This window comes from Rosa chinensis, chromosome 1, assembly GCF_002994745.2.
Source record: "Rosa chinensis cultivar Old Blush chromosome 1, RchiOBHm-V2, whole genome shotgun sequence".
Lineage (NCBI taxonomy): Eukaryota > Viridiplantae > Streptophyta > Magnoliopsida > Rosales > Rosaceae > Rosa > Rosa chinensis.
Genome location: NC_037088.1, coordinates 66,349,015 through 66,376,396, shown reverse-complemented (window position 1 = coordinate 66,376,396; position 27,382 = coordinate 66,349,015). Strand labels below are relative to the sequence as shown.

Here is a 27,382-nt window from a genome sequence, read left to right as displayed (position 1 = left end):
TTTTTGGTCAGGTTGCTTGTGTTGCACGGGAGAAACTGAGGCAAAGGAGGAAGGAGAAAAATATTAAAATCAAAACCCAAATGGGTAGTAGTAGTACCCCCAAGATTAAAGAACCCAATTATGTAGCTGAAGCATTTTCATTTGGCTCCAAAGAGACGTATGCTAATATGAACAAAAGAAAGAGTCGAGAGGACGATGTTGATGATCATGGCAAGAGTTTTCAATTGAAACAACAGAAGATAATTTTGTTGCACAAGGAAATTGGTAGTACCTCCAAGACTAAAGAACCAAATACATCAGTAGGAAGAGAATTGGAGCAGGATCCATTATACTCAGTTGGCACAATAAGGAGTGAAAGGTCTTTCCCTAGGGAAAAGTATATAACGAGCTCTGATTTGGGGTTTCAGGAAAAGAATGGGTTGCTAAAGAAGAAGAGTATTAATGGGGTTGAGTATGATACAGATTGGGGTCTAAAGTCCAAGCCGAAGAATATGAAGATTAAGAAGGAAAAGGGGTTGGGATTGAGGCCGAAGGAGCATGTCAGAGCACCAAAATATAATACTGATCCTAATGACTTGCCTGAAGAGTTGAAAAGGAAGATCGAAACTTTGGAAGGGATTGAAAGTTTTGAAAAAGCCAAGATGACTATGGTGATAGAAAAGCATTTGTTCAGTACTGATATGGCAAAAAGCGCTAATCGGTTGTCAATGCCTCTAAAACAAATCAAACCGGAGAGTTTTCTGGACGAGGATGAGATAAAGTTTCTTGCAATTCAAGAAGATTGGCCAGTTTCGGTTATAAGTCCCCTACTAGAAGATGAAGCTCTGACCTTCAGGCAGTGGAACATGAAAAAGGATAACGGCAGCGTTAGCTCAAGTTATGTGTTGAAAACACGTTGGAACGAAGTTCGCAGGAAAAATGGTCTCAAACTAAATGATGTAATCCAAGTTTGGTCATTCCGAGATGTGGGAAACAACCTTCACTTTGCTCTTGTTTTGGTAGAGAAGTCAAAAGATGGTGGCTCAAGTAGTGAAGGTGATAGGTGTAGCCTACCTTCTTCACGATCAACAACGCCGCCTAGCAAGAATGATGTTGATGGTGAAAGTACTAGTTGTGATATTGGCCAAGGAACAGAAGCAAAGGAACAAGAGATGATAGAAGGAGCTCAGATTAATGATGGGAGCAGTAGTGGGAATGGGAGAACTTCAACACCATAAGGCAATGAGTCTCGTGATCACGAAATTTCGACACCGTGTATGTTATCATAGCTAGCAAACAAATATTCATTTTTGTGGCAGGATGAAATACACTAGCATAATTCTTCTCTTGGGCAGCTAAATGAGCAAATGCATCCACTTTTTGACTGATCTATCTATCTATCTATATATATACACTCTGGCAGTCTTTGAGAATACTTTGGTGCCCAGGGCTGCATCTGCTTTAATTCAAAAAACAATAGGTAGGGGAAATAAGCTAATTAGTTCATGATTCTTTTATTCTTACTGAAAAGTTCAGACCCTTTTAGTGCGTAACAGCAAATGCATGAGGGTGACTAGATAGTTTGTATTGAAAAAGCTTATAAATGTCATAAAGGCTTGTATGTATCCATCAAATCATCCACACACATATTACACATACCTTAATTCCTAAAGTTGCCGACCACCAGCAGCTGGCTTTTCAGTTACAACAGTTATGCAGTTCGGGTATGTCTTGATCACTTTCATGGCATTCAAGTCTTCACCTGCATCATTCAAACCAAAGTAGGAGCAACACTCGTAACCATAATCCCAGCGCCACCTCATACCCGATTGGCTCAAGGGGATTGGTGCGGCCGCGGTTGGAAAAGTTTAGGGGGCTTCCCTGTTTAGGGTCTATACAGGGAACGTCCTATTGTTTCCTTGGTCATAAAGAAAAACAAGTACTCAAACAAAGTTTTATTTTTAATTTTTAATTCCAAGTACTTAATAATTTTTTTTTGTGTTTTTTGAAATTGGAAAGTAAAACTCTTTAGTGTTGAGAAAAGTAGGAATGTGTTAATTATTGTTATTTACATAAACTTTATCGCAGTCCTCTGAATTAGAGTGGAAATCAAAGAATGTATTCCCTTCCATACAAACCAGTTACTCTCAAACAACACATTCCCAGTAATTAAAAAAGGGACAAGCATAACCAATAGTGTTACAACCAGCTCAGAAGAGTATAGCAATACCACAAAAAAGATATTAAAGACGGGTACAAAGAGCATATTCTTGAAAACCATAGATTTGGAAACTCATTATATTGACACATTTCAGAGACCAAGTTCTTCACTCTTATCCAAGCCAATGGGATTCTGCATGTTAACCACCCGTCAAGAAGATTTGAGTAGATAACTCAATAAATTGACACAACTCCAGGGACCAAGTTATCCAAGCCAATGGGATTCCGCATGTTAACCACCCGTCAAGAAGATTTGAGTAGATAACTCAATAAATTGACACAACTCCCAGGGACCAAGTTCTTCCCCTCCTTTCCCCAGTGTATAACTGTATACCCCTCTTGGCCCTTGCATCGACAAGCTTCCAAACTCTAGTTACTAGGCTCACCACGTAAAGCTAACTTCTCTTCAGTACATAATGGGGTGGGGGCATTGAATCATTGATCAAACTTTACAACTTTTAATTCTTTAGTTGTTAGTTTAACAATGCAAAAATCAAATGCCACCAAAGCAACCAATTTAACTTTCCAATTTTGCTTTCCAAAACGCTCATAAACACCATAGTAGTTTAGTTTGTTGGAATCAAAGAAAAATTAGCTGTGAGATGTGAGCGTGCAGATGAAACTGATTTGGTTGCTGCACAAGATAGTTAAGAGTAGTCCACAATTTCTTACACCTGAACTACAGCCAGCCAGCTCAAGTAAATGTCTAAGAGGTATAAGGACCAGTATAATACATTGTTAGATATACGCCTCACTCTAACATTTACAATTCTGAAAAAAAAATAATAATAAAAAATAAATAAATCAAGAATAGGTTTGTTTTGCATTCCACAATAGTGAAGTACATGACTTGATTAATAGAAAGTAAGAGGAGGATAATTAAGCAAGTCCATTACCAATGGATGGAGCGAGTTAAAGCAGAAAGCAACCCTGCAGCTTGGGGTGCCAGATGCGAGGGAAATGGCCCTGGTATTCAAAGGTGCGAGTAGCCAGGAACTTGAAGGAGAAATCTCCTGATTCCAAAACTTGAAATTGAATTACCAAGATAAGAAGACGCAAGGTCTGGCGATGACAGAAACACTCGTCGTCGTCTCTGCCTTTCGGGAGGCTCGAGGACAAAACAAAGCAGACTTTTTTATTTCCTAGATCAACAAAATCCCACGACATTTTCACCATTGACTGATTTTGAATGGTAATTTCCAATAAGCTAGTCATGAGGGTATCAATCCCCAGAGATTGGTGCGGTGAGTTCTTAATACTACCATCATCCTCATTAACTACTAATCGGCAGACTCTTATAGCAAAATAATTATTGAAGTAAAACATGACCTTATCATGGGTACCATCCTCCAAGTCGACCACTAAAGCCCTGCGTCGGAAGGGAAAAGGCTTACCATTGAACAAGGTAGTGACCTCTGTCCACTTTTTTTCCTCAACGTCAAAGCAACAAACGGGAAATTGAGGGGAATCTGAACCAGGGATCTTGCTCGAGACCAAAAGCTTGGTGCCCATGACTGCATAAGACAAGTGTGTACCAGGCCTAGGGTCACCGTGTTTGTAATTCAGTGCTTCGGGTCTGTAAAAAGGAGGATCCGGCAGAGGCACCCATCTCTCGTCAAAGGGATCGAACACCTCAAAAGTAGGATGAGCGACTTGCTGACCAACGAGTAAACCCGAGAGACAACAGAGACTTCCATCAACGTTAACCAGCAGGGCCTCCGGTTTCCCGCTTTTGAGATAGTACGGACGCCTTATCCACTCGGGATTATCGTTGCAAATATTTCTCGGCTGAAAATAATAACATTGTTGACTCGGCACATAGTAAGGAGCTCGAGTTTGATCTGGTGACTGGTCCAGGCCGCCGGCGAACATAATTCCGCTGAAACAAGAAGTGCATCCCATAAGCTTCGGACTTTTCCGGTTGCCGAAGTCCTTGGTGCATAGCCAAGCCTGCTTTTGCAATTCAAATGGCACGTCGCAGTCGGCGCAATAGCGGCAGGTGATTATACTCCCAATCTTTTCGTCAAACTTGCAAGAGCATGACAATAAGTTCGACATGTTGAGGGTGCGGATAACGTAACAACCGACTTTTTCCTTACACAATTCCTCCATACATAGATACAGAAACCTCTCCTTGCACCACTCCTCGTAGAGAATCGCTTCACAATTCTGATTTACTAAATCAGACTCATCTTCCTGATGTTGCTGACCAGCAGCAGCAACTGGCTTTTCATTTACAGCAGGTATCGAGTGCTTGTATCTCAAGAGCGCTTTGTTGGCGTTCAATTCTTCACCTGCATCATTAAAACCAAAGTACGAACAACGCTCGTAAGCATAATCCCAGCGCCACATCATACTGGCAGAATCCATATCCCATTTCAGGCGGTATCTCTGATTGAAGTTTGGCATCCCGTGACCATTGTAGGACTTCAAGATCATCTCAGCCCAGCTCCGAGAAGTAAACTCAACAAAACCAGTTCTCACATTATGCAAAACAGTGGCAGCTACAACCTGGCCGTGATCACTGAAGCAGCCATAGAGGTATTTCGCATCCATCTCTGGCAGCAAGCCCTCGACGCGTAGGGATCGGATCTCATCGGCGTTGGAATTGGCTGCTGTCGTGTGCTCCATGGCCGATTGGAAAAGTATAGGGGAAGCGCTGTTCGAAATTGGAGAGTGAACTTTTAAATTTTGAGAAAACTAGCTAGCAATGTGCTATCATGGATACCATCCTTCATATATATAGGTACACGGGGGTACCTATTCCTACTCCTTATATAATTAGGATTGCTATAAGTACCTACCATAAAATATTCCTATTCCTAATTCATATAGGCATTGAAGCAGTTGAAGATGGATCGGATCTCATCGATGTTGCACATGGCTGCCGTCGTGAGCTGAATGTTTTAAAACGCTGAAGGCGTACCCGAGGCGTTTTCGGGAGAGCCTTGCAGCCTTGAGGCATAAGGCGCATAAGGCGTAAGCCTTTCGTATAAATCACATATATTCATGTAATATGGTACTGGACTCTACTGGTATTATATAATTGGTATCACACACAAGAGACAATTAATATCTTCCTGCAGCTCAAAATGTGCAGCTTACCAACAGAAAAGAAAAAATCTCCTATTAATATCTACTTTATCTTATGTGTTTCCTCCATCACGTCGTTACAAGATACAAATGGGAAGTGACAAATACAGAGGCCAAAATTGCAGGCGGTTTGAATCCTGTTCCAAAAGAAGGGTTTCACATTCGCATCCAACCTTACAAAAAGTTGGCCTGAGTAGAAGTACTGAATGCACTGAGCTGATCCTAGATCCAAATAAACATGCTGCATGGAACTAAAGAAACTACTTATATAGTTCATAGTTCATACCACCACGTCGTATTTTCTGGATCTAATTAAATGTTATATGTGTGGGTTGTATTCGCAATATATTCACATCTACATACTACAGCTAAAGTATTTTGTGGACCATTGCCTTGGGTTAATCCCCACTCTGAGATTACTTCTCCACAAAGAAAAGAAAAAATCTCCCATTTTGATCTCTCTCCCCTGCAGCTCAAAATGAGTACTTGACTCATACACAAGAGACAATCAAAATCTCCTATCTTCCTGCTGCTATCAATTAACAATTAACAGCTAATCATATATCAATTAACACAAGAGATAATCATATATCAATTAACAATTAATCAGCTAATCATCTTCCTCAATATAGTAAACCCAGTTCAAATGGCAAATATAGACGGGATCCAGAACAGAGCCAGAACAGAGTCAATGGGATCACAAAATCTGCAAATATAGACGGGAAATCAGGAATCATACCTTCAGAAGTTCAAATGGCCTGTTCCGAATCGACCTCCAATCAAGCTCAAATTGACTGCTGCGTAGAGAGGGGCAGAGGGCTGAAATCTCACTCCTAACTCGAACTCTGGGTTAGGGACTTAGGGATCGAATTTGCGAACAGAGAGGGGCAGAGGGATGAAATCGGGGCTGAAATCGAAATCGGGGTAGCAGTCGCGACCTAGACAGCTTTAAACCCATTATGTTTCAAAACGATGTCACTTCCCATTTTTTTCTGCGCGTACGCCTTTCGCGCCTTGGAGGAAGCCTTGCACGCCTTTGAGAACGCCTCACCAGCGTCGTCGCCTAGCCCCTTACGCACACTCATTTTCAGGCCAGAATATGGCTTTTTGCGCCTCAGGCGCGCCTTGAGGCGCGCTTTTTAATTCACTACAGTGAGCTCCATGCCCGATTGGCTCAAGACTCTTGGTGCGGCCGCGAGTTAGGGTTTGGGACTTTGGGGGAAGCACCGTTTAGATCAGTGGTTGTTATATATATATATATATATATATATTTGGAGAATGAAAGATGTTTAATTTTGAATTTAAATACAGCATTACGTCGGTGTAATAGTTTCAGGAAAATATTTTCCAAAAGAAAATATATTTGCATTCCTTGGTTATCAAGGTTTATATTTTTTTTTTCTTTGACCGACTTGATTACCAAGTTTTTGTTTATGGAGTAGAACTTGATTACCAAGCTTAGTTGGGTATCTACTATCTATAAAAAGCTTAATGTAATACATACGTTGTATATTTATGCAGGTGGTCCATGTTTGTCACTACATAATACCCGCAGGTTTCATGTATTCAACTAATTCTTCAATTCTTCAATCTCCGAAGTCGAAAAAAGACCAAAAAAGCACTAAAGAAGACGTGATGGGGAGGCTGCTGAGTATGAAAGATTTTGAGGGCAAAGCAATTCGACCTCGTTCGTCCTACCTTGATATTTTTCTTCAGGTTGCTAGTGTTCTTCAGAATAAGAAACTCAAGCAAAGTATGGAGAAAAGTACTCATTTGAAAACCAAGATGGCCGGTATAGGGTTTAAAGAACCCATTTCCATGGTAGGGAAAGAGACTTATGCAAAGGGACAAAAATTTATGAACTCTGTTTTTGAATCTGTGAGGAAGATTGGTGGGTCAAAAAGAAAGGGTTTTGACAATTTTGACGATCATGAAAGGGGTTTTCAATTCAAGAAGCAGAAGATGGATATGGGTAGTACCTCCGAGGCTAAAGAACCAAATTCGTCAGTCGTAAAAGAATTGAAGGTGGATGCGTTATACTCAGTTGGCACAATAAAGACAGAAAATTCTTTGCCTAGGGCAAACTCTATAATGAGTTGTGATATTAAGAAGAAGAGTGCTAATGGTGATGATGATAAACAATGGGGTTTGAGGCCGAAGCCAAAGAATATCAAATTGAGGAAGCCAAAGAAGGAGATCACAACACAAATTATTGATGCTAACGGTTTGCCTGAAGAATACAAGAGAAAGATTGAAAATTTTGATAAGGCTAAGGCGACTTTGGTGATACAGAAGGAGTTGACCAAGACTGATTTGTCACGTACCGCTTGCCGGTTGTCAATGCCTATGAACCAAATCAAACCGGAGAGTTTTCTGAATGCAGAAGAGATAAAGTTTCTTGCAAAACAAAATGACTGGCCAGTTTCGGTTATAGATCCCCTACTTGAAGAAGAAGATTTGACCTTGAGGCAGTGGAACATGGAAAAGAAAACGGGTAAGACGAGCTCAAGCTATGTGTTGAAAACACGTTGGAATGAAGTTGCCGATAAAAACAATCTCAAGGAAAAAGACGTAGTACAAGTTTGGTCATTCCGGGATGTGGGAAACAACCTTCACTTTGCTATTGTTTTGGTTAAGAAGGGTGAGAGAAAGGGTGGTGAACATAGTAGTAGTCGAGGGTATAGCCAGCCGCCTTCGCTATCAACAACACCGCGTGATATTGTTGATGGTGAAAGAAGAAGTGGTAGTGGTCAAGGAACAGAATCAAAGGAAGAAGGGATGATAGGAGTTAATAGCAATGTTGAGAGTAATAGTGAGAGAAGTACTATGAGCAATGGCTCTAATGAAAAACATGAAAGTTTAAGCCAGACATAAATCAAGGAAGACTAGAAGAAGAAGTATAAATAAGGTGTGGAAGGCATGAAAACAACTCCGTTTTCAAATGCTTTTCATTTCATTCCCTCTGTATTGTAGCTATTGTTGTTTTTCTATCTAAATATATAACTTGTCTATTTTGCTTCCTACATTTAGCTAGGCTCTTCATTTACAATTTTTTTGTTTTGAGGATATTAGTCTATTTGTTTCTACTTCAGAAATTTCTTTTAATGTTTTTCGTTTTGTTACACTATTCCCAAATTACATACAACAAAGGCGTATAGCAAGAGCACAAGGAAAGGTTTTGACATGGGTGACAGGAAGATTTTGTTGCCGAAGTGGAATCAATTTCTTGACTTCTAGACTCCGGAAAATTGGAAACTAGGAAAATTAAAAAAAAATTACAGAAGTCTCACCACGTGGCGCACTAATTTCTTGGCCCGAGGCAGACCACAAGTTATGGCCACTAGTGCCCACATCCTATCTCTCCATCTACAACATGTTTCAGTCATTCAAGAAACAAAGAACACAAAATGTAAATATGGCCAATTTGCTAGCAAGCTATCCCAACATATCAGAACTCTCATATGGATTAATTACAGTTTCTAGACCAGCTAGGAGGACTAGATTGATCAATGGTGAGGGACATATTGGGTATGTAGAGATTAAGACCACAAATTGTGTAGTGCATTGCTCCAGTAGTAGTAGTGGTAGCTCAAGTAGTAGTACCTCATCAACGGAGGAAGTGGGTTTTGTAGGGAGTGGAAAGTTTGGTATTGATAGTAAGGGAGAGTTCAAGTACTTGGTGAGTGAGTATGGATGGAAGGTCAGGAGTTTGTTTAGAAATGGAGATGAGGTAAGGAAGGCAGCTCAAGTTCAAGCTGAAGCATTTCATGAACCTGTGTTTCTCTTCAATGATCTGTTCTTCCAATTCTTCCAGGTTTGCTTAGTTGATACCATTTGGGATTTTGTTCCTGTTCTTCATATTCTGTCATTATTTTGATGATCTTGTTTAATTTGATTGCTGCAGGCTGAAGTGTTATCTGGGCTTGTATATAAACTTAGGAACTCACCCCCAAACAGGTAACCACTATTTTTGGAGATTGAAATTTGGGATCTGGACCTTGTATAAATTTAAGTTTGTTCTAGTACCACACTCTGCATAACAGTTGGGAACTTGGGATCTTGAGCTTACTTACGTACACTGAATTAGTATGCAATTTGTGATCGTTCATTTAGTGCAGCATTTTAATATAATGTAACAGGTATGCTTGTTTAGTTGCTGAGCCTACGCCCATGGACACTTCCGAGTCACAAGAACTCGTGGGCGTCGTGGATCTCACGGCGTCAAGAGACCAGAATGTACTAGAGCATCTCCCACCTGATGCTGATGAGTTTCTTTATGTGTCCGGCATAGCTGTTCTCAAGAGTTTTAGGTTTTTACTTTCCCCAAACACTTGGTTATGTTTCCTTTTGTTTTGGATTCTGGTATTGTGACAAGAGGTCAATGGTTTCATTTACAGGAGGAAGAAAGTAGCCACTGTTTTACTAAAAGCTTGTGACATGCTCTCAGCTGAATGGGGATTTAAGTATCTTGCTCTCCGGGCTTATGAAGACGATTTTGGTGCCCGGGAGTTGTATGCAAATGCCGGTTACCGGGTTGTCTCCAGTGATCCGCCGTGGATGAGTACTTGGATTGGAAGAAAACGCCGTGTTGTTATGATCAAACAGATTCTGACTTGATAGTAGGGCTTCAAGTTCGTTGTATGCAAATGCTGGTTATCGAGGTTCTGCCGTGGATGAGTACTTGGATTGGAAGAAAATGCCGTGTTCTTATGATCAAACAGATTTTGACTCGATTGTTGGGCTTTGGTTCTTTAGTTGCACGAGTTCATTTTCCTCTTTTTTTTTTGGGGGGGGGGGGGGGGGGGGTGGTCTGAAGTTTTAAGGTGCACCGACTGTCCTCATTAGAGCAACTTCTTGATTTCTTGTGGGATAACTCTCTCTTAAATTAGCAAAACCAATGGTACAATTCCATCACTAATGAAAACGAATATGGTCATCATAGACAGACAAATATACACAACTGCACAAAACCAAAAAGCCGGCAAAACTTGAGCTTTTATTAAGCTTAGAAGTTTGTCCGCACAAAAATATATAAACAGAAAGCAAAACAGTACTACTTTTCTTCCTTTTTTCTTTTTCTTGGAAAAAATACAAATTCGGTATATGAACTGTGAGATCCCGCAGGGTAGGGGAATGGGTTAGTGTTTGTTCTTCGCGGAGAAACAATGGCTGTGCAAGTGCAAGAAAAGTGCATCTATATCATCATCATCCTTCCTACTAATTCATGAATTTCCGGCAGTTGGGAGCTTTACATAGACAAGGAACTTTGAATTCATCAGGCTCATTTGGATCAAACAAGTAATCATACCTGCCACAGCCAGAAACAACAAATACATTACAACCAGCACTCGAAGGAGAGAGAGAGAGAGAGAGAGAGAGGTAGAATTAGTGAGGAAGAGAGGAGAGATGTATTACGTTAGCTCGTCACCCGCAGATACATTAGTCTTTGCAATAAGTACAATCCGGCTTTCCTCATCACCAACACTCATGATCCTCGCATAACAATTGGGCATGCACTATACACAGAACAGTGAGTGTGAGATCATAACTGGCAACAACAGGTAAAAAGGCTTCCTTCATCAGAAAGTCTTACCGAATGATTGATCAGCCGTGCTATATTTCCTTTATCGGTGGCATCTACTACCACTTCTTCGCTAATCTTAAAAAGCTGAAGACAAGGGCAAACGTAGCCATTAAAAAAATATTAAAGAACAGATATGACTAGAACCAATCGTAAAGAAAATAATCTGAACCACTTGCAAGGAATCAACTCACGTAACAGTCTTTGCCTTCTGATCTATATCGTGCCTCCCTCAAATCTGCAATACTACGCCTCACCTGTTCACCACGGTATTCAAGGACCTGAAAGAGAGAAACATTCTTCTTAGTCCATTGTGTTTTCAAATGAATTTAACACGGTGAACGTCAATTTGCAGACATAATGGAAGTTGATATACTTAACTAAAGTTGCTACATACCATTTCTCCTTCTTGAATGTTTCTACGTGCAAAGAGACCCCATCCATGTATCCCGGATCTACCAAAGCAAACACGATCTTTTTCGGTTCTCTGCAGTCATACATACATCCAAAAATAGTCACAAAAAGAGAGAGAGAGAGAGAGAGAGAGAGAGAGAAGGAAAAGGAAAAGGAAAGCCAAGAATATTGAATGGATAAGAAGGAAATACTAGCCTGTAAATGGTAAAGCCGTTCTCTAAAAGATGAAAAAGTTAGAGGTTCCTCTACTACCTGTTGAAGAAGAAAACATGTCATCTAGAGTTAGACATCCTCCAAGAAAGGAATGAAAACAAATATTTTATACCATTCAATACTGAAAGGGTAGATAGATTACTCTGAATTTGTTCAAACTTCGAATTGCTTCCAAGGGATGATGGGAATGTCCCATCACTTGGTGGGCAACAGCTTCTTCTTCTGTTCTCTAGCCATCAGAAAAAATGATAGTGAGAAAAGATAGCTAATTACAAATCTAATTCACACTAAATAATCTGCTCGCTCATCCACCACATTATGTCATCCATTAGTCATCCTGATCAAAATTATGTCCATGATAAGTTTATAAAATTCAACACTCCCACTAACACCTTAAAATTATTCGAGCCAAGCTGGCTGAAATTTTTGTTTTACCCAACAGCTCAATATAAATATTCCCTTAAGCCATATCAAATGTAAGTGCATAGTAACAGTATCATAATTTGGGAAGGCCAAGATCAAAGTATAATACCTTCCTACTATCTTTCAATCTTTTAAATATTCGGCACCTTGCAGAAGATAATGGCTCAGGTTCAGTCGTTTCAACAGTTGGAACCTCTTCCAACTTAATTCTATTAGATGAAATTAGCCTTGAACCAGGCCTCTTCTTACTTTGGAGAAGGCTTTTGGCTGAAAACACTCCTAGAGGAGTCTGTATAATTAAGACCGTATCTGGATTTGGAGCCCTGCAACAAACAAACAATAGTTTGTGAAGAGCACAAAATTAGGGATAAAAACATGTCCAAGAATGACAACAATTCAGAGGCATTAATACATAAAAAAAATATAAAAACAATCTGAGAGGAAAGAAGGTGAAGGGATGACAGTCCATACCTGTGATAAGCGCAATAGGAAACCATTTTTGTAATCTGTTTCCCATTTTTCTCTAAAGAGTGCAACTGCATATAAAGAATGCATTTATTAGCAATATCATTCACGAGGATAATCAAGCCAACTAAACGTAAAGATGCAACAACTTTAGAAACCATAACAAACTGACAAAATATGAACTCAGTAAGAAATATTCTCCCTCGTGTGTCAAAAGTACAGAGCAATAACGAAAACAAACAAAAAACAATAAGAATCTAACCTCCATGCGGTACCCTGCCCTGGATGCACACATTGCATGGTAATAAGTGGAGCACCTGCTACATTGTGTGCATGAACCATGAATTTGCTTACAGATTACACAAATCTGAAGCACATGTGGCAAAAGAAAGCCATTGATTAGCATTCAAATAAGATAACAATGAAAATGACAAAGTAGAATCAGGCTAAATTGCTGCATTCTGGATCATGTATAGACCTATTAACCCAAAACGCATTCAATGTATATTGCCTAGGTTACTCTCCATTTGGTGTGGTGCAAAATTTGTTATCCTTTACTGAAGATTTTAACAATGCATGTAAAGGATTAGTGTCATTTGGTTACAGTACCATATTCACAGTGCTCAAATGTCCACTTTAATGTAAATAGTGATATGTATCATAAAAGATGTATAAAAGAACTAATCATACCTTGACAAAAGAATTTGATGGAATACTCAAGATACCAAGAGCAGGCTCCATCTTCTCATCACTTGCAAACGACACTTCAGGTCTGAACCAAGCGCATGTAATATGAACCCACAATGTCTCAATATCAGTTGGCTTTAAAGCACCTCCTGTGGGCCAACAGCATGAAGAAGACCAGATAAGAATAAGAGACCATGATAGCAAACTAAAACTTCATAAATATGGCAGACACAGTACTCAACAAATCCACTCTAGGAAAAAACTTGCCTTTAACAGGACAGAGGCAACATTCTCTCTTGACTTCTGGTGTTTCACATGATTTGCAAACCCATGAAGTGAAATCCCGGACATGTCTTGCTCCATAGCATTCTTGATGAACAGCTATTTGACATCTGATTGAAATATAAAACATTAAATATTCGCCTCATTTTCATGGCTTTATAAACTATGAAGGGCATCCACTAGTTGCTTGTCACCCATCATGATATAATGAAATTGACCCTGTTGTTGATACCTGTTGCATATGATGATTTTGTTGTAGTCCCAGTCTTCAACCCATCTACATACAGCACATCGCTCTGTTGTCCACTTCGCATAAACGGGTTCATACTTTTCTGTCATAGCAACCAAGGGAATGCAATTAGTTTACATCTCTACACCTGGTTATTGACAAGTAAATTCATATGGCCAAAAGTACATAACAAAATTACCTTGCAAAAAAGTGAGCAATTTTTGCTTCCGTTCTTTAATAGAAGGTCGTTTAGGTGGTTTAATAGACACAAGAGCATTTTCATGAAACTCTGCTAACTGCAGCATCTGCAAAGTCAAACAAGATTGCATTAAGAACATTTGATGTCTGTGAGAGGCCATCGGTAAACTACTAGACAGGAAAAAGAAAATGAATCTGAAAGTATAGTACAAACCCATTGTTCCAGTGCCAGTAAGGAGCCTTTAACTCTGACACTAGTCCTCCAATTTCTGGACTTGGAACCTGTGTGTCGCTCCCATTCACTAAGCGCTTGCTTTTCTGTCCCACAGTACCCACACTTGCACACAACACTGACACGGAAGAGAAAATGGATATAAATAAATTACTTCCAGATCTTATATCAGAGTGATCATCAAATAATCTGCCTTGTTAAGGTGAACAAAGACAAGAAAAGAATAAACACTATGAAAACCCAAGACTAATAACAACATAACTTTCCAAGAGAGAATTGAAAACCAAAAAAGGAGGCAATCTTATGCTTACGAGTGAAGACTTGGAAAATATATGCCTTCCACACCGTTACAGAGAACAGTAACCTTGTTAGGCAGCACCAGTTGTGCCTCATTTTTAGTAGATCTACACCTGAAATTCAATAATCGTCAGGAACTAGAGATAATAAACTAACTACTCCTACTATACAAAACAAAGTTTTATATATTGTGACATTCATATTCATAAAATAATTAACAACAGAACATTTGTATGAATGAAGTACATTAACGCATTTCATAGACTTACTTGACTTTTGGTTGCTCCTTTTCAGAATCTGACAATTCAAAGTTAAACTTTACTTTGCAAGGAGGGCAGAAATAATCAGTGCCCCCCAAATTCTGCAAAAAAAAAAAAAATAATGAAGTGAGCGAACTCTAGAATCTCTTCTCATTCGTTATGCAAACTGAGTAAAAAAAAAAAAATTTATGATATTAGGTATGGTGTATGGACCTTATAATAATTGGTGTTAATTCTATCACATTCTGCATGCACCCATACCCTGCAACCATCACACCGGACCTGCTCAAAGTAGAGTAAACAAGAATTAATAAGGAACAGCAGTTCTCAATAAACAGTATAATTTTTACAACCCTAGCATAACTTATAGGTTTCTCACCCAACTTCCACTGTCAGGCTGATTCCACTTCTTGCATATGCCACAAACATGTTTTGTTAACTGCAACGAAAAAAGAAATAATAATAATCATGAAATATGAACAATATACACAATCCAGAATCCAGGAGACTGAAGAAATTTAAATCTAACATAAGAACACCCAAAATGGGGGCAGGTTGTTCAAACCCTACCTTAGCACATGATTTACAAAGGAATTGCCCTCCAGAAGTTGAAACCTTCATTTTCTTTGGCATTCTAAGATCCGAGCCACAGCCTTCACAGACTCTTGCATCTTTCTTCTTCCGATAGATGTCCTGATGGGAGATAAATAAAAAATTCAATGACCAATGAACCTTCTTAAGTAGTTATATCTTTCATGATTATATAACAGAGAAAACCAATGTTGTTTGTACATGTAACTTTTGGATTCCTAGGCAAAAGGACCAGTTCCTCTACATTCTTAATAACAAAGCAAAGAATATGCAAAGGCCCATTAAACCCAGTTCTGCATTTCATTCGAATTCATCTTTTCAAGAATGTTTGTGCAACTCTGCTTATACTATGTCCTAGCAATTACACAACACTAAGACAAACAAAAAAGTGCTCTTAGGAGAACTTGCCTGGTCCACAAACTGATAGTCGAGATCATGATTTGAACCAGTAGCCTCTTGAACTCCTCTAAGTACGGATTCATCATACACTGGGTTCCCAGCTGCCATGTTTATATCTGCTATCAACTTCTCAGTAAACCCTTGATCCACCAAAAATGCCTCCTCAGTTGCCATCTGGAAATCACAGGGCTTGCAGTTGCCCAGTTCAGACTGCTCTCGAAACCTATATCATGCAAAAATATTACTTAACCACAATGGGTGTACTGAATTGCAATTCAAATGCTTATTAAAACCGCAACAACCACAAACCTGTCTATATAATCCATAAATGGAAAAAGTGATCCCCTTTTAACCCAGGCATAATCCTGCTCAAGATCACACAAATGATCATATTAATTAACCACACTCTCATAAACATTAAACAACACAGTCCATAAATAGATAAAAGTCCATCTAGAGAAATAATCCATACCCTTTGGTTCTCATTCCCAGAGTAACCGAAAAACATGACACAAGCTGCATCAGGTACGCAAGCCCTCAAACCAGCTCCGGCGCTTGTGTCATTGGATCAATAACAATGGCAGGCCAAAAGGGCTCCTTTTTCCCTGGCTTTGCCCACACTATATCACCGGAATAAAAGTCCTCCGGTCCATACAACCCATCTGTCCTCTGATTTGAAATCCTCACTGCACCCTCTAAATCATCTTCTTCTTCTTCTTCTTCAATAATCTCCACAACCGCACACTTGTCATCTTCAACCAAATGCTCATGCACTGAAGTGAGTGTGCTACGTGAGCTGGAGTTGTACTTCCTCATGTTATAACTCTTAAACGGCACATACCCATCTTCATCTTCCTCCTCTTCTTCCTCCTCCTCTTCTTCCTCACACAAACCCGAATACTTCTTCGAGCCATACACATTATTCCCTAGCTTCTTTCCATTTTTCTGGGGTTTCAAGCTAGGCTTCTCATCTTCAACATTACTATCACCACGCAAACTAGTCTTACTCTCTTTCTTCCAATTCTCAATAACCGAGTCATTAAACCGAGAAGGCAGTACCTGAACACGTCCCCTCGACGTCCTCACCAGCGGCGGCCGCGAAACCTCAGCCTTTCCTTTTGCGGATTTGCACACCTTTGATTTCGACTCCGCCTCCTCCTCCGGAGGCGGCGAGCACGACACTTCAGTGCACCACGAAAACCCTCCTCCCTTCTCTGCGGCAGCAACCGACCCGAGCAAGCCCCTGAAGCTCACCGGAATAATCCCCGCCGCCACCTCGCCGAGCAAATTGAGCGGGTAGTACCCATTAGTCCTCCTCTTCTTCCTCCCCGAGCTCTCGTCCTCCTCCGAATCACCGAATTTGCACCGTTTCAGACTCGGCATTTGCGATTTCAAATTCTTCTTGATTATCATCCTCCTCAGAAACAAATTCACACCCACCTCAGCAATCTCACTCCCGCATAATACCCACTAACCTCCTCTTCGAAAAACCCCCAAATTCCCACAATCTCACCAATAAACCCTAATCCCCAATTTGGCTCCCCAAAACAGAGCAATTGACGAAACGACGACCTCCCCGGAATTTCTCTCCCGAAAAAGACTCGAACTTCGCACCAACTCAAGCGAAACCGAGCATAGAAGAGTGATTGAGGGATCGAAAATTCGAACAGAGACAGGATAGGGAAATAGGGATCTATCTATATCGGGAAGTTTCTCTCCCAACTGCTACACACCACAACAGAGAAGAGAGAAAGGGGAATAGAATATAAAAGTGTACAATGCAAAATCGCAATGTAATTTGCGTTAAAAAACCAGAGACAGATAAGACTGAAGATTTCGAGTCTTCTTCGATATTGTCTCTCTGTTTTTCTTTTTTATTTTAGAGAGAGAAAATGAGAACGAGAATGAGAGGAGAGAGAGAGAGACAAGGGTCGGCGTTATCTTGCAAAAGTGTGTGTGTGTGAATGGTGAGATGTGTGAGTTCGCTAACGTGCGCCTTACGTGTTTAGAGCACAATTCTTCAGAGCAATGGTGGTCATGGCCAATCTTTGGGTTTGGGTTTTATTTATAAATTCGTATAGTTACACTACCATTTTGGGTTTGGTAATGGTTGCCATGGTTTTTGTAGCAGAGTTTGTTCCACGAAAGTTGGAAGCTTTAAGCTACAATGCGAGTGTCCAATTTCTATGTTTTTGGTTTTGAATCGATTTGGTCATTTGGGTTATGGGATTTGATAAATTTGTGCACATAGTAATGATTTTAGTACCAAAGTTTGGTCGATTTGTAATGGGAATTGGTCGTTTTTGAAAACTGCAAGTTCTTGGCTGAAGGTATTTGATACGTGAGACTCAAATTATTCCACAATTTTTTGAGTTTGGAGAAGTTATGGGTTTGAAAGATGAAAACTTTAATGGGTTTGATTCTAAGAATTGTTGTGGACAAATTTTCTGTAAATGGGGTGGTGGTCATCGGAGTTATAAGGGCGGCAGAGTTTCGAAAATACTTGACCTTATTCTCTTTTTTCTTTTTCTTTTTCATTTCGTTATGTTTTCTTTTTCGGTTTGAAGTACCAAATCTGAAAATCTTCACAGGAGGGAAAAGCACGAAAATTTCCCACCAAATTCATGGGGTAAAAGGGTTATTTTGGGCATCTTTGATGTTTGGCTGTCCTCCTAACAGGGGACTACTGTTACCGTTATGGTATATCTAAGATCTTGATCATGTAAAGTACATAGTATAAAGCCTTTTAATTTGTTTGGGTTGTTGGACCAACTCTAGAATCTGAATCTAGTTGACTAGAACAATTTGTGGAAGATTTGAGTGATGCTGTGTTTGTGAATTGTGATCATGACGATGTCATATGGCTGCCCATCTCTTCGACTTTCATGGTTGTCAAAAGGGTTTGTTTTGAGGGTTGAATTTCTCCGAATCTGAAATTGAAGAAGAGCATGGCCTCTGCGTTTATGGTCCTTGACACCAGTAATTTGAGTTTGAAGTGTTGGTGGGTAGTGGTTTTGGAAAAATGAACAGAGTCCGGTTTCTTTGGATTTTGGTCGTGTAGAGAAGAAGCGCATATGAGATATCATCAATGAAGTTGTGTTGGGATTTTAGTGCAATTTTTTATTTAGACAAAAGAAATGGGTAAATGATGATCATGTGAAATCATGGGTAAATTTGGAATAGCAAGTTGGATCATGTGAAAGAGTTGTGTATTATTCCACTGTTATAATATGGGGAAAGTGTCTTGAAACTCTGAAGAAGAGTTGAAAGGTCAACCTGCAGATGTAGAAGAAGTATATAGAGTTGCAATCTGGTTGAGCTCGAGCTATGCATGGGAGTATATACTCCATGTACACACACACACACACATATATATATAGGTGGCTGACCGGGTATGGTGTTTTTAACCCAAAGAGAAAGATTGTGGTGATGAGCTTCTTCCAAATTCTGATAAGTTTCCCTTTTGGGTAATGTTGGTTGTGCTATAGTTTGATGCTACATGGTTGGTTTAGCACTTTAGCTTATGTTGGGTCCTCCTGCCTGTGTTTTGCTGCACTTATTGTCTCTCATGAGCTTAGCTACACTTGAGGAGTTGCCTTTTCCAGAACAAATGAGTTTTGTGACGGAAGAAAGACGGAGAAGAAGAGGGTGTGGAAATTAGATCAAAGAAAACTGTGCAAACTCAGAAGATGGGTTTTAGGGCATGATGATGTGGGACCCAAAATCTCTGGGCTAGTGTTTAAGTTTCTGATGGCACAAAATGAGAGGAGGAGCTAGCTTTCCATCTCCTTTGGGATTTGGTGCATTGTTTGAGGTTTCTGAGCAAAAGGCAGGCTTGCAATCTGGCACTGGCAGACGGCAAACAGAAACAGAAGATGTACTTCGTTGCATATATGGAAATCTACAAAAGAATATTTGCATAATCCTCTTGAAGCCTTAAGTTTGGAGCGAGTTACACGCATTCTGATATTAGTGATTAGTAATGACCAAGTGAAAAAGAGAAGGTGGTTCAGGAAAAAAAAAAAACACTCTGAAACTTCAGACTTCAGAGCAACATATTACACATCCTCCGGCGTCAACCAAAAGTACCGGCAGGCCCAAAACAACAAAAACGGCCCATTTGCAGGAATTCCGATACCGGGCCAGCTGGGTAACCGGGTTATATGCACCTGGACCACATACCTGGTTGTCCCAAAGGCAGCAAGAGGCATCAATCCAACTGATTTGATCATCCAAGTAGTTGCATAGACTAGATAACCATGCCAAAGCTTATATGTTAATTTCTGTGCGCGAAAATGTTGTGTTCGTAGTTGAACTACTGCAGAGCTTGCCCTATACCAAGTCTTACCACATGTTAACCGTAACAGAGCCGGATAGCTCAGGGATGGTGAAGTGATAACCTTTCCCCTTTAATTTTTATCTTTCGTTATTGGTGAAAACAAGATGTCATAACCCTTAAACATCTCTATCTCATGAAAGCAACTTATGGATACACGGTACAGTGGAACCACAAAATTTTCCTTCATACCATATAATATGAACAGGTAACAACTAGATTTTGCTTCCCTGGTTTATTTAACATACCCTATTTACATCCGAAACTGGCCATGCAGGTCTAGCGTAGAGAGAAGAAGGTTATTACAGCAAGAAAGAGATGAAATACCAAGCAGGATTTTGGTGGGGGGAGAGGGGGCTGATTTATTGAGCGATACCTAAACTGAGTCCAAGTCTACTACATGCCAGGCTTAATACCACTACTGACCTCTTCCATATTACATCTATGGAACCTAGCAGCTACTTCATTCCTACATTCTTGTAAATTATAAGTCAACAGTTATTGCCTCTTGGCACAAATAGATTCTTCAGTCTTTGCAAACCTTCCACGGATCCTCGGCTGGTTGTCAGCAAGAGCCTTCCTGCACGCATACTGAAAGAAAGCATTTCATTAGTTTCTAACCTTCAAATAAGGTACCAGCTTAAGGGTTGAATACAGTAGTAGTTCAAGGAAAGCTAGCAGATATGAAACTTAAGAATGCTTTTTCACCAATCAGAGCATCAAAAGTCATGCCTATTTCTGACTGACATGATTCTCAGCTTTTGAAATGGTTTACATGTAACGTTGGGATGGCAGCCAAAGTTGGTCATGGTTACATCAGCATGCATATTGCAGCTTTTTGAATTTAAGCTATTATTGGGAAAGCATCCATGTACATAGATCAACAGCTCCAGGAAAAGAGTAATCAACTTAATCCTCACATAGAACCCAAGGAACATCTAATGAAAAGACATGCAACTATGTAACAAAACAAAAACAGACAGTGCTGGTTCACTATGCCGGCCATCTAATATAATAATAGTTTCAGAGTGCATAGGATCCGAATAAAGCATTAATACGACAAATGTTGTTTTCGTTTGTATACGGCTATGCAGTCCTGAATTTTGACTCTATATCTTGCTTTGATTAGTTTCTATGTAACGTATTTATTCAACATAAGAGAAGCACTACTGGTCAGGATTTTACCTTGATTTTCCTGCCGAAGTTCCTCTTTGTCTTCTTGTTCCTATATCTTGAAAGCTTTTCCCTGCGTTCCTCAGTGGTGCAGTTGGTGATGATAATCGACCGCTCAAGAGGAGGATGGACGAGGCTTATGTTACCGCTACCGAGAGTCTGTCATAAAAACTCAGTATCAATGACCCAGCCCCATCCTGTGAAAATGGCCAGACATGTCTAAACATTTCTCAGACTTTGGTACAAAGTCAATCATTGTGCAGAGCTTGATTGCAAATAGATGATATTATCAATGCATTGCAAGTGCACAGAGATCCTATCTCTGGATTCCCTGATCTCTAGACATCAGTTGCACATGCATTAATCTACAGATGTGTTCCCACTGTGAGGAAGGGGTTTTTAATAGACTGAATAGGCAGTCTAAATGCTATTAAACAAGAACTTAGCTATATTGTTGATCAGAGATTCACAATGTCCATTAAGATATTAGGGTCTCCTTTAATCATATTATGCCTTTTATTTGTTTATCCATAACCTCTTCTATACCCAATCTCTGTGTTATAGACAAGTGCTGTCTTGATTTTGTATGAAGTTATAATTTTTAATCTCTAAAATATGAAACTAAAATAGCAAACTAAACGAACTATCTGACCTTAATATCTCCTTCACTAAATGCCCTCCGAATCCCATAAGCAGCAGCAAAATCCATTCCAGGTAATTCCATAAAATTAGGCTTCGTTGAAGCTCCTTGCATCCACTCCGTTGAGCTTAGACATCCTGAGCTGACACTTTTCTGGAATTGTATGTCACGAAGTGGTTTGTCTTCTTGAATTTGATTTCCATCTGTCCCCAAATCAGGAATTTTGATATCAAGGACCTCTGAAAGTGGTGTTTCTGTTGGATCCTTTTCTAGGATATCCTTGTCATAGAAGACATCATCCAATAGCTGTTCACTTTGAAGTGATTCAATGTCTGAAGCCTTGAGTCCTTGAGACGAGATGACATCTTCCCCACAAGACATCATTGAGGCTGCTGTCATGGGATCAAGGCCAAGAACTGGTTCTTCGATGATAGGCTCTGGAGCTTTAAATAGATCCCAATCTCCTCCCAGGTCGTATTCTGATATCATGGAGGCCTCAACAAGGTTATTCTGCATTAGACAAAGGATAATCAAAATTACAAGACCACACCAATTAGTGCTCAGAAAGTTTAACTTTAGTTCCCATTAGACAAATAACAGTAGATGTGACCAATAACAACTTCTGTGAAGTATTAGCATTTGGCAAAAGGCTTGAACAAGAACAAACAAAAAGCATATGACTTTGTAATTTGAAGATTAGATATATGATCCTTACTCATTCATATTGAGTTGAGGATTAACATCTTGGTCGGCCATCGAGTCAAACATTAATCGCAAGTACCAGTACATAAATTTCAGACGACCTAAAGTGGAAGTGACAAAGTTCTTAACTTTAAGGCACTCACCACTGGGCCCAAATGAAATTACTAATGCTAAAGATCTTATATGAATTCCACTCCAAAAGTGCAGTTTTTAACTCCAAAAGTAAAATCAATGAGGATGAGAAGATGAACACTTTTACCTTTCCTCTCCCTTTTTCTCACTCAAAAGCATAAAACAAATTACATCTTTCCCACTTTAGCATTAGTGTGAATATGGTGAAAAAGCTATATTTTCAACTACAAGACTAGGATGTCATCAAAAAAACTACAAGACTCCTTTCAAAAAAAAACTACAAGACTAGATAATACACCAGAGAAAAAAAAAAAAAAAAAAAGAGAGAGAAATTATAGAACACGCAAGTATGAAATCGTTTCAAACTAAACAACTTCCTCTTTAATCCTTTTCCAGATCCAGCTCATAAAGCTAGCTCCAGCTGTTTCCATGCATGACCTGAGCAAATAAAGCCAAGAAAAAGATCGAAATTTCTTTTCTTTTTTCCTTTTTCAATTCGCTGAAACCCAGATACTGTAAAATTAAAACACTTTTACAGTGTTTTTGATTAAAAAAAAATGGAGCGAATCCCTTTCTCCATGGATTAAAGCTGGAGAGAAACATAGATAAGATAAATTCTCTCCAAAAGTATAAAGATTTGGTAACAAAAATGAGATTTCAGTGTTCTTCAATTGTCAAATATCTCAAATTCACCATCAATTATAGATTTTTTTCTGCGTTTCTTTTCCCTATTCTTTCCATTCTCAAAAACAAGACAACCACTTCCCAAAATTTTACATTTTCACTCTAATTTCTAGCAACCAAACCAATAGCACAAAGATTGTGTTTTTGTAAAACTGAATACATGAAGAAACCCATTTTCTCAAGAAAGAAACAAAGGGTTTCAGTGTTCTTAGACAGATACACCAAGGCCAAGTTCACAACTTTCTAGTGAAACAGCTCAAACCCATCTCAGAAACAATCAAATCAATGCAGATCAAGCTAAATCCACAAGGAAATTGAAGACAAAAATCACAAATTGATGAAAATTAACAAATACACACATACATGTATGTGTTGAGAGAGAGAGAGAGAGAGAGAGAGAGAGGGGTACCATTGAAGCATTGAATTTCTGGTTTCTGCAGAACTCCTCCAACTGCTGAAAGTCTTGAGGGGTATTCTGGAAATAAGGGAACAAAAGACCAGTTTCTGCATACATTCTCTAAAATCCAAAATCTTCTCTCTTGAAAAGTCACAGACTTTGAAACAGAGAACCTTGATAAATATCTCCTCCCAAAACCTAAAACAAAGCAAAAAGACAGAGTAACAGAAACACACTGAAACTGAGTAGCCAAGTTGCAATGGGTTGTTTTGGGTTTTGTGATTTTGAGCTACTAGGAGAGAGAATTTATATGTGTAATAATGAGTGGGAGTAGTTTTCAGTAAATATTGGGAGTGATGATGATACCATATAATAAAGACAAAGTAAGGAAAAAGACACAATCATTTTTCTAATGGACTGTCCCCAGGTCTCTTATCATGCTTCCTTTTAATATATTATTTTGTCATTTTTATTGGTTCATACTTGTGAAGTATAATCATTATTGTATTGCAATTTGTACAAGTGAGATGAGTTGCATCAGCCAAAATAATATGTGAACATGTTTGTGGGCTGGACTGTGTCACTGGCCACTGTGGTCATGAACCTATACTTCCCAGTTTCCAATTCAATGCATTTGGATTTTACTGCAAGATAGTTCCCCTTCCCCATCTTCTTGTGTAGGCTTGGAGCCTCTGTGACTTTAGAGGTCATTTAGCTTGGAACAAAAATATTACAGAAAGGTGAACGTGTTTATGCCCATATTAAGCTACAAAGCCAAAAGAGTGAATGCAAGGGGATATATATGAAGTCGGAGATATTTTCACCCTGCTCGGCAATCACATGTTGACCCATAGTACAATTTCAGACTTTTGTTCGCATATATTGAAGAGTCAAATTCAAGGTCTTTTCATTTCTTACCGTGTTTCAACTCGATTGTGTGCTTTACTATTTTTATGAAACTGAAATGGTTGTTCGAGAGCATTCTTATCACATCTGTTGTCTTGTTTTGAAGAGCATTCCAATATTCCATCAAACTAATGAATCGCGCCTAGACCTGATGTCTTATAATAACATTATCAAATATGATTCAATGAGTATTATAGTTGAAAGGGTTTCTCAATGATACTTAGTACATATATATATGATGAGAAGTGTCCCATATATATCCGACTAGTTTTGCCTATAATCTTTGACATTTGAGCTAGATGTATGAGGAGATAACCTCATAATGATATATTATTTGTTACAGGACAACCATATACATATGGCTCTAGTTATAAATCAAGGAGATGATAAGTGATGGCGTTGAAAGATTATGAAAGGAGACAAAGAACTCCATATTTTATGCAGACCAGATAGGGAACTAGAGTGGCATAAGAAAAAGTATAGGTCATAAGCAAACCATATGAATAGTCCTTAATTTGACCTTAGGGTTTAGGGTGTCCATAACTTTCAATTAAAACTGTTTTTTATTTATTTACCAAACACAATAAAATCTAAAATTTTGAACAAAAACTATATAAAAGCGAAACAATCCCAAACGGAGTCTAACTATTTTGTTTTTCTTTAAAAGAAAGTAAGTTTCAAGCTTAGCTAGCATGACATTTTCAGTGTCAAATTGAAAAGAGTGTTACATATATAAAAGTAGAAAATATCACATCCGATAATATTGAAGCCAGCAGTCATCCAAATCCAATGTTTTTGTTCTTTTTTTTTCTTTTCCTTTTCTTCACTGGAATTTATATTTGGATAGTTGGAAAATATATAAATTATTAGCTGTAAAACTAAAAGGTTGAAAGATATATAGATTCTGTCCAGCAATTTGATCAAAAATATTCAAATTCTCTTTCGATATGGTGACCCCTATCCGTTCACATTGCAATTTGGAATTACTGGGAAAAAATACGGTAAAGTGTCAACCCAACTTTAGTCCCTTTCTGAAACTCAAAGCATATAGAATAAGTCTTACATAAAATGAATGTATCATGCATAAAAATAAAAATAAAATGGGAAAAAGAATGACCTGCTGAAAGTAAACCATATATATACTCTTACTTTAATGTTGTGGGGAAAAGTAAGCAATTAGTACACTGTTAGATGATGAGTTTGTGTTAATCGTTATCTCTTTACATACATCTTTATCAAAGTGGTATGCCTCTTGTATTCATATACAAGTGCTTCATGAAAACAAATAGAAGAAGAAAAACGGCAGAAGAAGAGGCAAATAACGTGCACGCGCTTAGGAAAAACTTAGTTTTCCTGGTTTTGATGGTTCTCGTCTGGCAGCGCCCTCACTCTGGCGTTGGTCTTTGGCCGAGCTGTGGTGCTGGGGTTGCTGCCAGACGGGTTATGGTTATTCCCCGGTGGTGTGGAGTTCTCGTAGGAGGGTTGTTTGTTTGTGGTGTCTCTCTCGTCAAAGTGGCGGCGGCGATTCTTCGGTTTGGCCTCCTGATTTGGTTAAGGCTTGATCTGCGGTCAAGGCTAGAGGTTTCTAGTTGGGCTGGGCTAGTTTTTTATCAATGGGGGAGGGGATCTCGATGGCTGGAAATATGGTTTTGTGATTTGCCCCGATCGTGTGATCGGGGAGTGTTAGATCTGGGCTGTGGTGGATCGTGGGGAAGTGTGACGGTGATCGTGGCAGCCTAGCGGGGGAGAATTGGATCCATCCGGCATGGGTGGAATTATGGCGGCGAGGGTGGTTTGGTTCAGGGTCCAGCGCGGCTTAGATCTGGTAAAGGGGGTTTGATCACCGACTATCTAATTCCAGCGGTGGGGATTATCGAAGGATGGGGGCTATCTACTTGGCGGCGAGATGTGGTTCATGGATGTAGTTTTTTGGTTTTATTTAGGGTTTTATTTTTGGTTAGTGTAGTTCTAATAAGTCCCTACTTGTCTGAGCTAGGGTTGGGTTCCTACTCCTTTGAGCTAGGATTAGGTCTAGGTGTTATGCCATGTAAATGGTGTCATTCCCGAGGACGAAAACGATTTGGTTCAATTCTGGTTTACCTTTGCTGTCGATTTGTTGGCAAACGATCCTTTACACGTGGTCTGGTACTTTTAGACACGGTGTTGAAGAGGATGTTGTCTTCTTTGCGGTTGACTACGAGGTTTTACTGGTACTTTCGGGTTCACATGGTCAAAGTAGCCTTGGAAAGGGGCATATGGTGGTTAGAGTTTTGGCCCATTGGCCTGATGGTATCTGTAACCGCGGTTTCTTGGGATTTTGGTTTATGTCCCCCCCCCCCCCCGATGTATGATTTCTAGTTGATTGAATGGTTATTTATCTTTTTCTCAAAAAATAAACGTGCAAGTATAATATCCTTTACCAACCGGATGAAGTAGGCAGATGTACGAAGGGCATATTAAGAAATTGTTGTAAAAAAAAAAAAAAAAAAGGCATATTAAGAAAGGAAGAAAACTCTCTTTCATGTTAATTCACGATTTAATATAGGATAATATTTAAATCAAATGCAAATAAATAGCTAAGAATTATGACATAATGTTCGGTAAAACCGCATAAGCACAAAATCAAGATGAATAGGGTGAGCAATGGTGTTCACCTGGTCTAGAGATGACAAAAACCTCCAGCGGATAGGGTACCCATCGGGTATTCGGCCTTAATGAGATCTCAAGTAACGGAGATGGGATCTCAAATATTCAATTTCTCAAATTGGAGATGGGGCAGGGATGGTATTCTAATCCCCAAACCCATCCCCACCCAATAGTAAATATTAAGGCTAAATACTGTTTACTCT

At 39.3% G+C, this 27,382-nt stretch overlaps 6 protein-coding genes across 10 annotated transcripts in view; 3 read left to right on the top strand and 3 right to left on the bottom strand.

Moving 5' to 3' along the window:
• Positions 1-1,217, top strand: part of LOC121049940 (B3 domain-containing protein At1g05920-like) — a 1,391-nt gene extending 174 nt beyond the window's left edge. The window contains exon 1 of the mRNA XM_040508421.1: positions 1-1,217. This exon is cut by the window's left edge and continues 174 nt beyond it. Coding sequence (XP_040364355.1) covers positions 1-1,217 — 1,217 coding nt within the window.
• Positions 1,218-2,145: 928 nt separating this feature from the next.
• On the bottom strand, positions 2,146-6,525 carry LOC121050978. Of its 4 annotated transcripts, none has more exons than XM_040512658.1 (2): positions 6,032-6,525; positions 2,146-4,858 (listed from the first exon to the last, which is right to left on the bottom strand). In XM_040512658.1, exon 2 carries the CDS (start codon positions 4,828-4,830, stop codon positions 3,112-3,114), a length of 1,719 nt encoding a protein of 572 aa, XP_040368592.1. In that variant the 5' UTR covers positions 4,831-4,858; positions 6,032-6,525; the 3' UTR covers positions 2,146-3,111. The 4 variants fall into 4 exon arrangements, 1 of the variants encoding a protein (XP_040368592.1); XR_005804604.1 differs by lacking the exon at positions 2,146-4,858 and adding an exon at positions 5,206-5,821; XR_005804605.1 differs by lacking the exon at positions 2,146-4,858 and adding an exon at positions 5,206-5,818.
• A 402-nt stretch (positions 6,526-6,927) lies between these two features.
• On the top strand, positions 6,928-8,184 carry LOC121049938. The gene has a single exon (XM_040508418.1). It carries the CDS (start codon positions 6,928-6,930, stop codon positions 8,164-8,166), a length of 1,239 nt encoding a protein of 412 aa, XP_040364352.1. The 3' UTR covers positions 8,167-8,184.
• Positions 8,185-8,707: 523 nt separating this feature from the next.
• LOC112183399 lies at positions 8,708-10,046 on the top strand. The gene is made up of 4 exons (XM_024321769.2): positions 8,708-9,106; positions 9,197-9,249; positions 9,432-9,602; positions 9,690-10,046. The coding sequence occupies exons 1-4, from the start codon at positions 8,708-8,710 to the stop codon at positions 9,907-9,909; spliced, it is 843 nt and encodes a 280-aa protein (XP_024177537.2). The 3' UTR covers positions 9,910-10,046.
• Positions 10,047-10,259: 213 nt separating this feature from the next.
• LOC112183391 (histone-lysine N-methyltransferase ATX5) lies at positions 10,260-17,615 on the bottom strand. Its single transcript, XM_024321759.2, is given in 24 exon segments — positions 10,260-10,600; positions 10,708-10,808; positions 10,886-10,960; positions 11,068-11,154; positions 11,271-11,360; positions 11,483-11,539; positions 11,643-11,729; positions 12,033-12,246; positions 12,395-12,459; positions 12,651-12,755; positions 13,079-13,224; positions 13,343-13,467; positions 13,590-13,689; positions 13,786-13,891; positions 13,999-14,134; positions 14,328-14,426; positions 14,583-14,674; positions 14,787-14,855; positions 14,953-15,012; positions 15,144-15,266; positions 15,573-15,786; positions 15,873-15,928; positions 16,036-16,106; positions 16,109-17,615. Coding segments are annotated over 24 exon segments (3,237 nt in total). The 5' UTR covers positions 16,977-17,615; the 3' UTR covers positions 10,260-10,509.
• A 2,450-nt stretch (positions 17,616-20,065) lies between these two features.
• Positions 20,066-23,927, bottom strand: LOC112183362 (zinc finger protein CONSTANS-LIKE 1). Of its 2 annotated transcripts, none has more exons than XM_024321720.2 (4): positions 23,640-23,927; positions 21,725-22,222; positions 21,085-21,231; positions 20,066-20,490 (listed from the first exon to the last, which is right to left on the bottom strand). In XM_024321720.2, exons 1-4 carry the CDS (start codon positions 23,742-23,744, stop codon positions 20,398-20,400), a joined length of 843 nt encoding a protein of 280 aa, XP_024177488.1. In that variant the 5' UTR covers positions 23,745-23,927; the 3' UTR covers positions 20,066-20,397. The 2 variants fall into 2 exon arrangements, with proteins under 2 accessions (XP_024177488.1, XP_024177496.1); XM_024321728.2 differs by lacking the exon at positions 23,640-23,927 and adding an exon at positions 22,428-22,631.
• Positions 23,928-27,382: the final 3,455 nt, after the last annotated feature.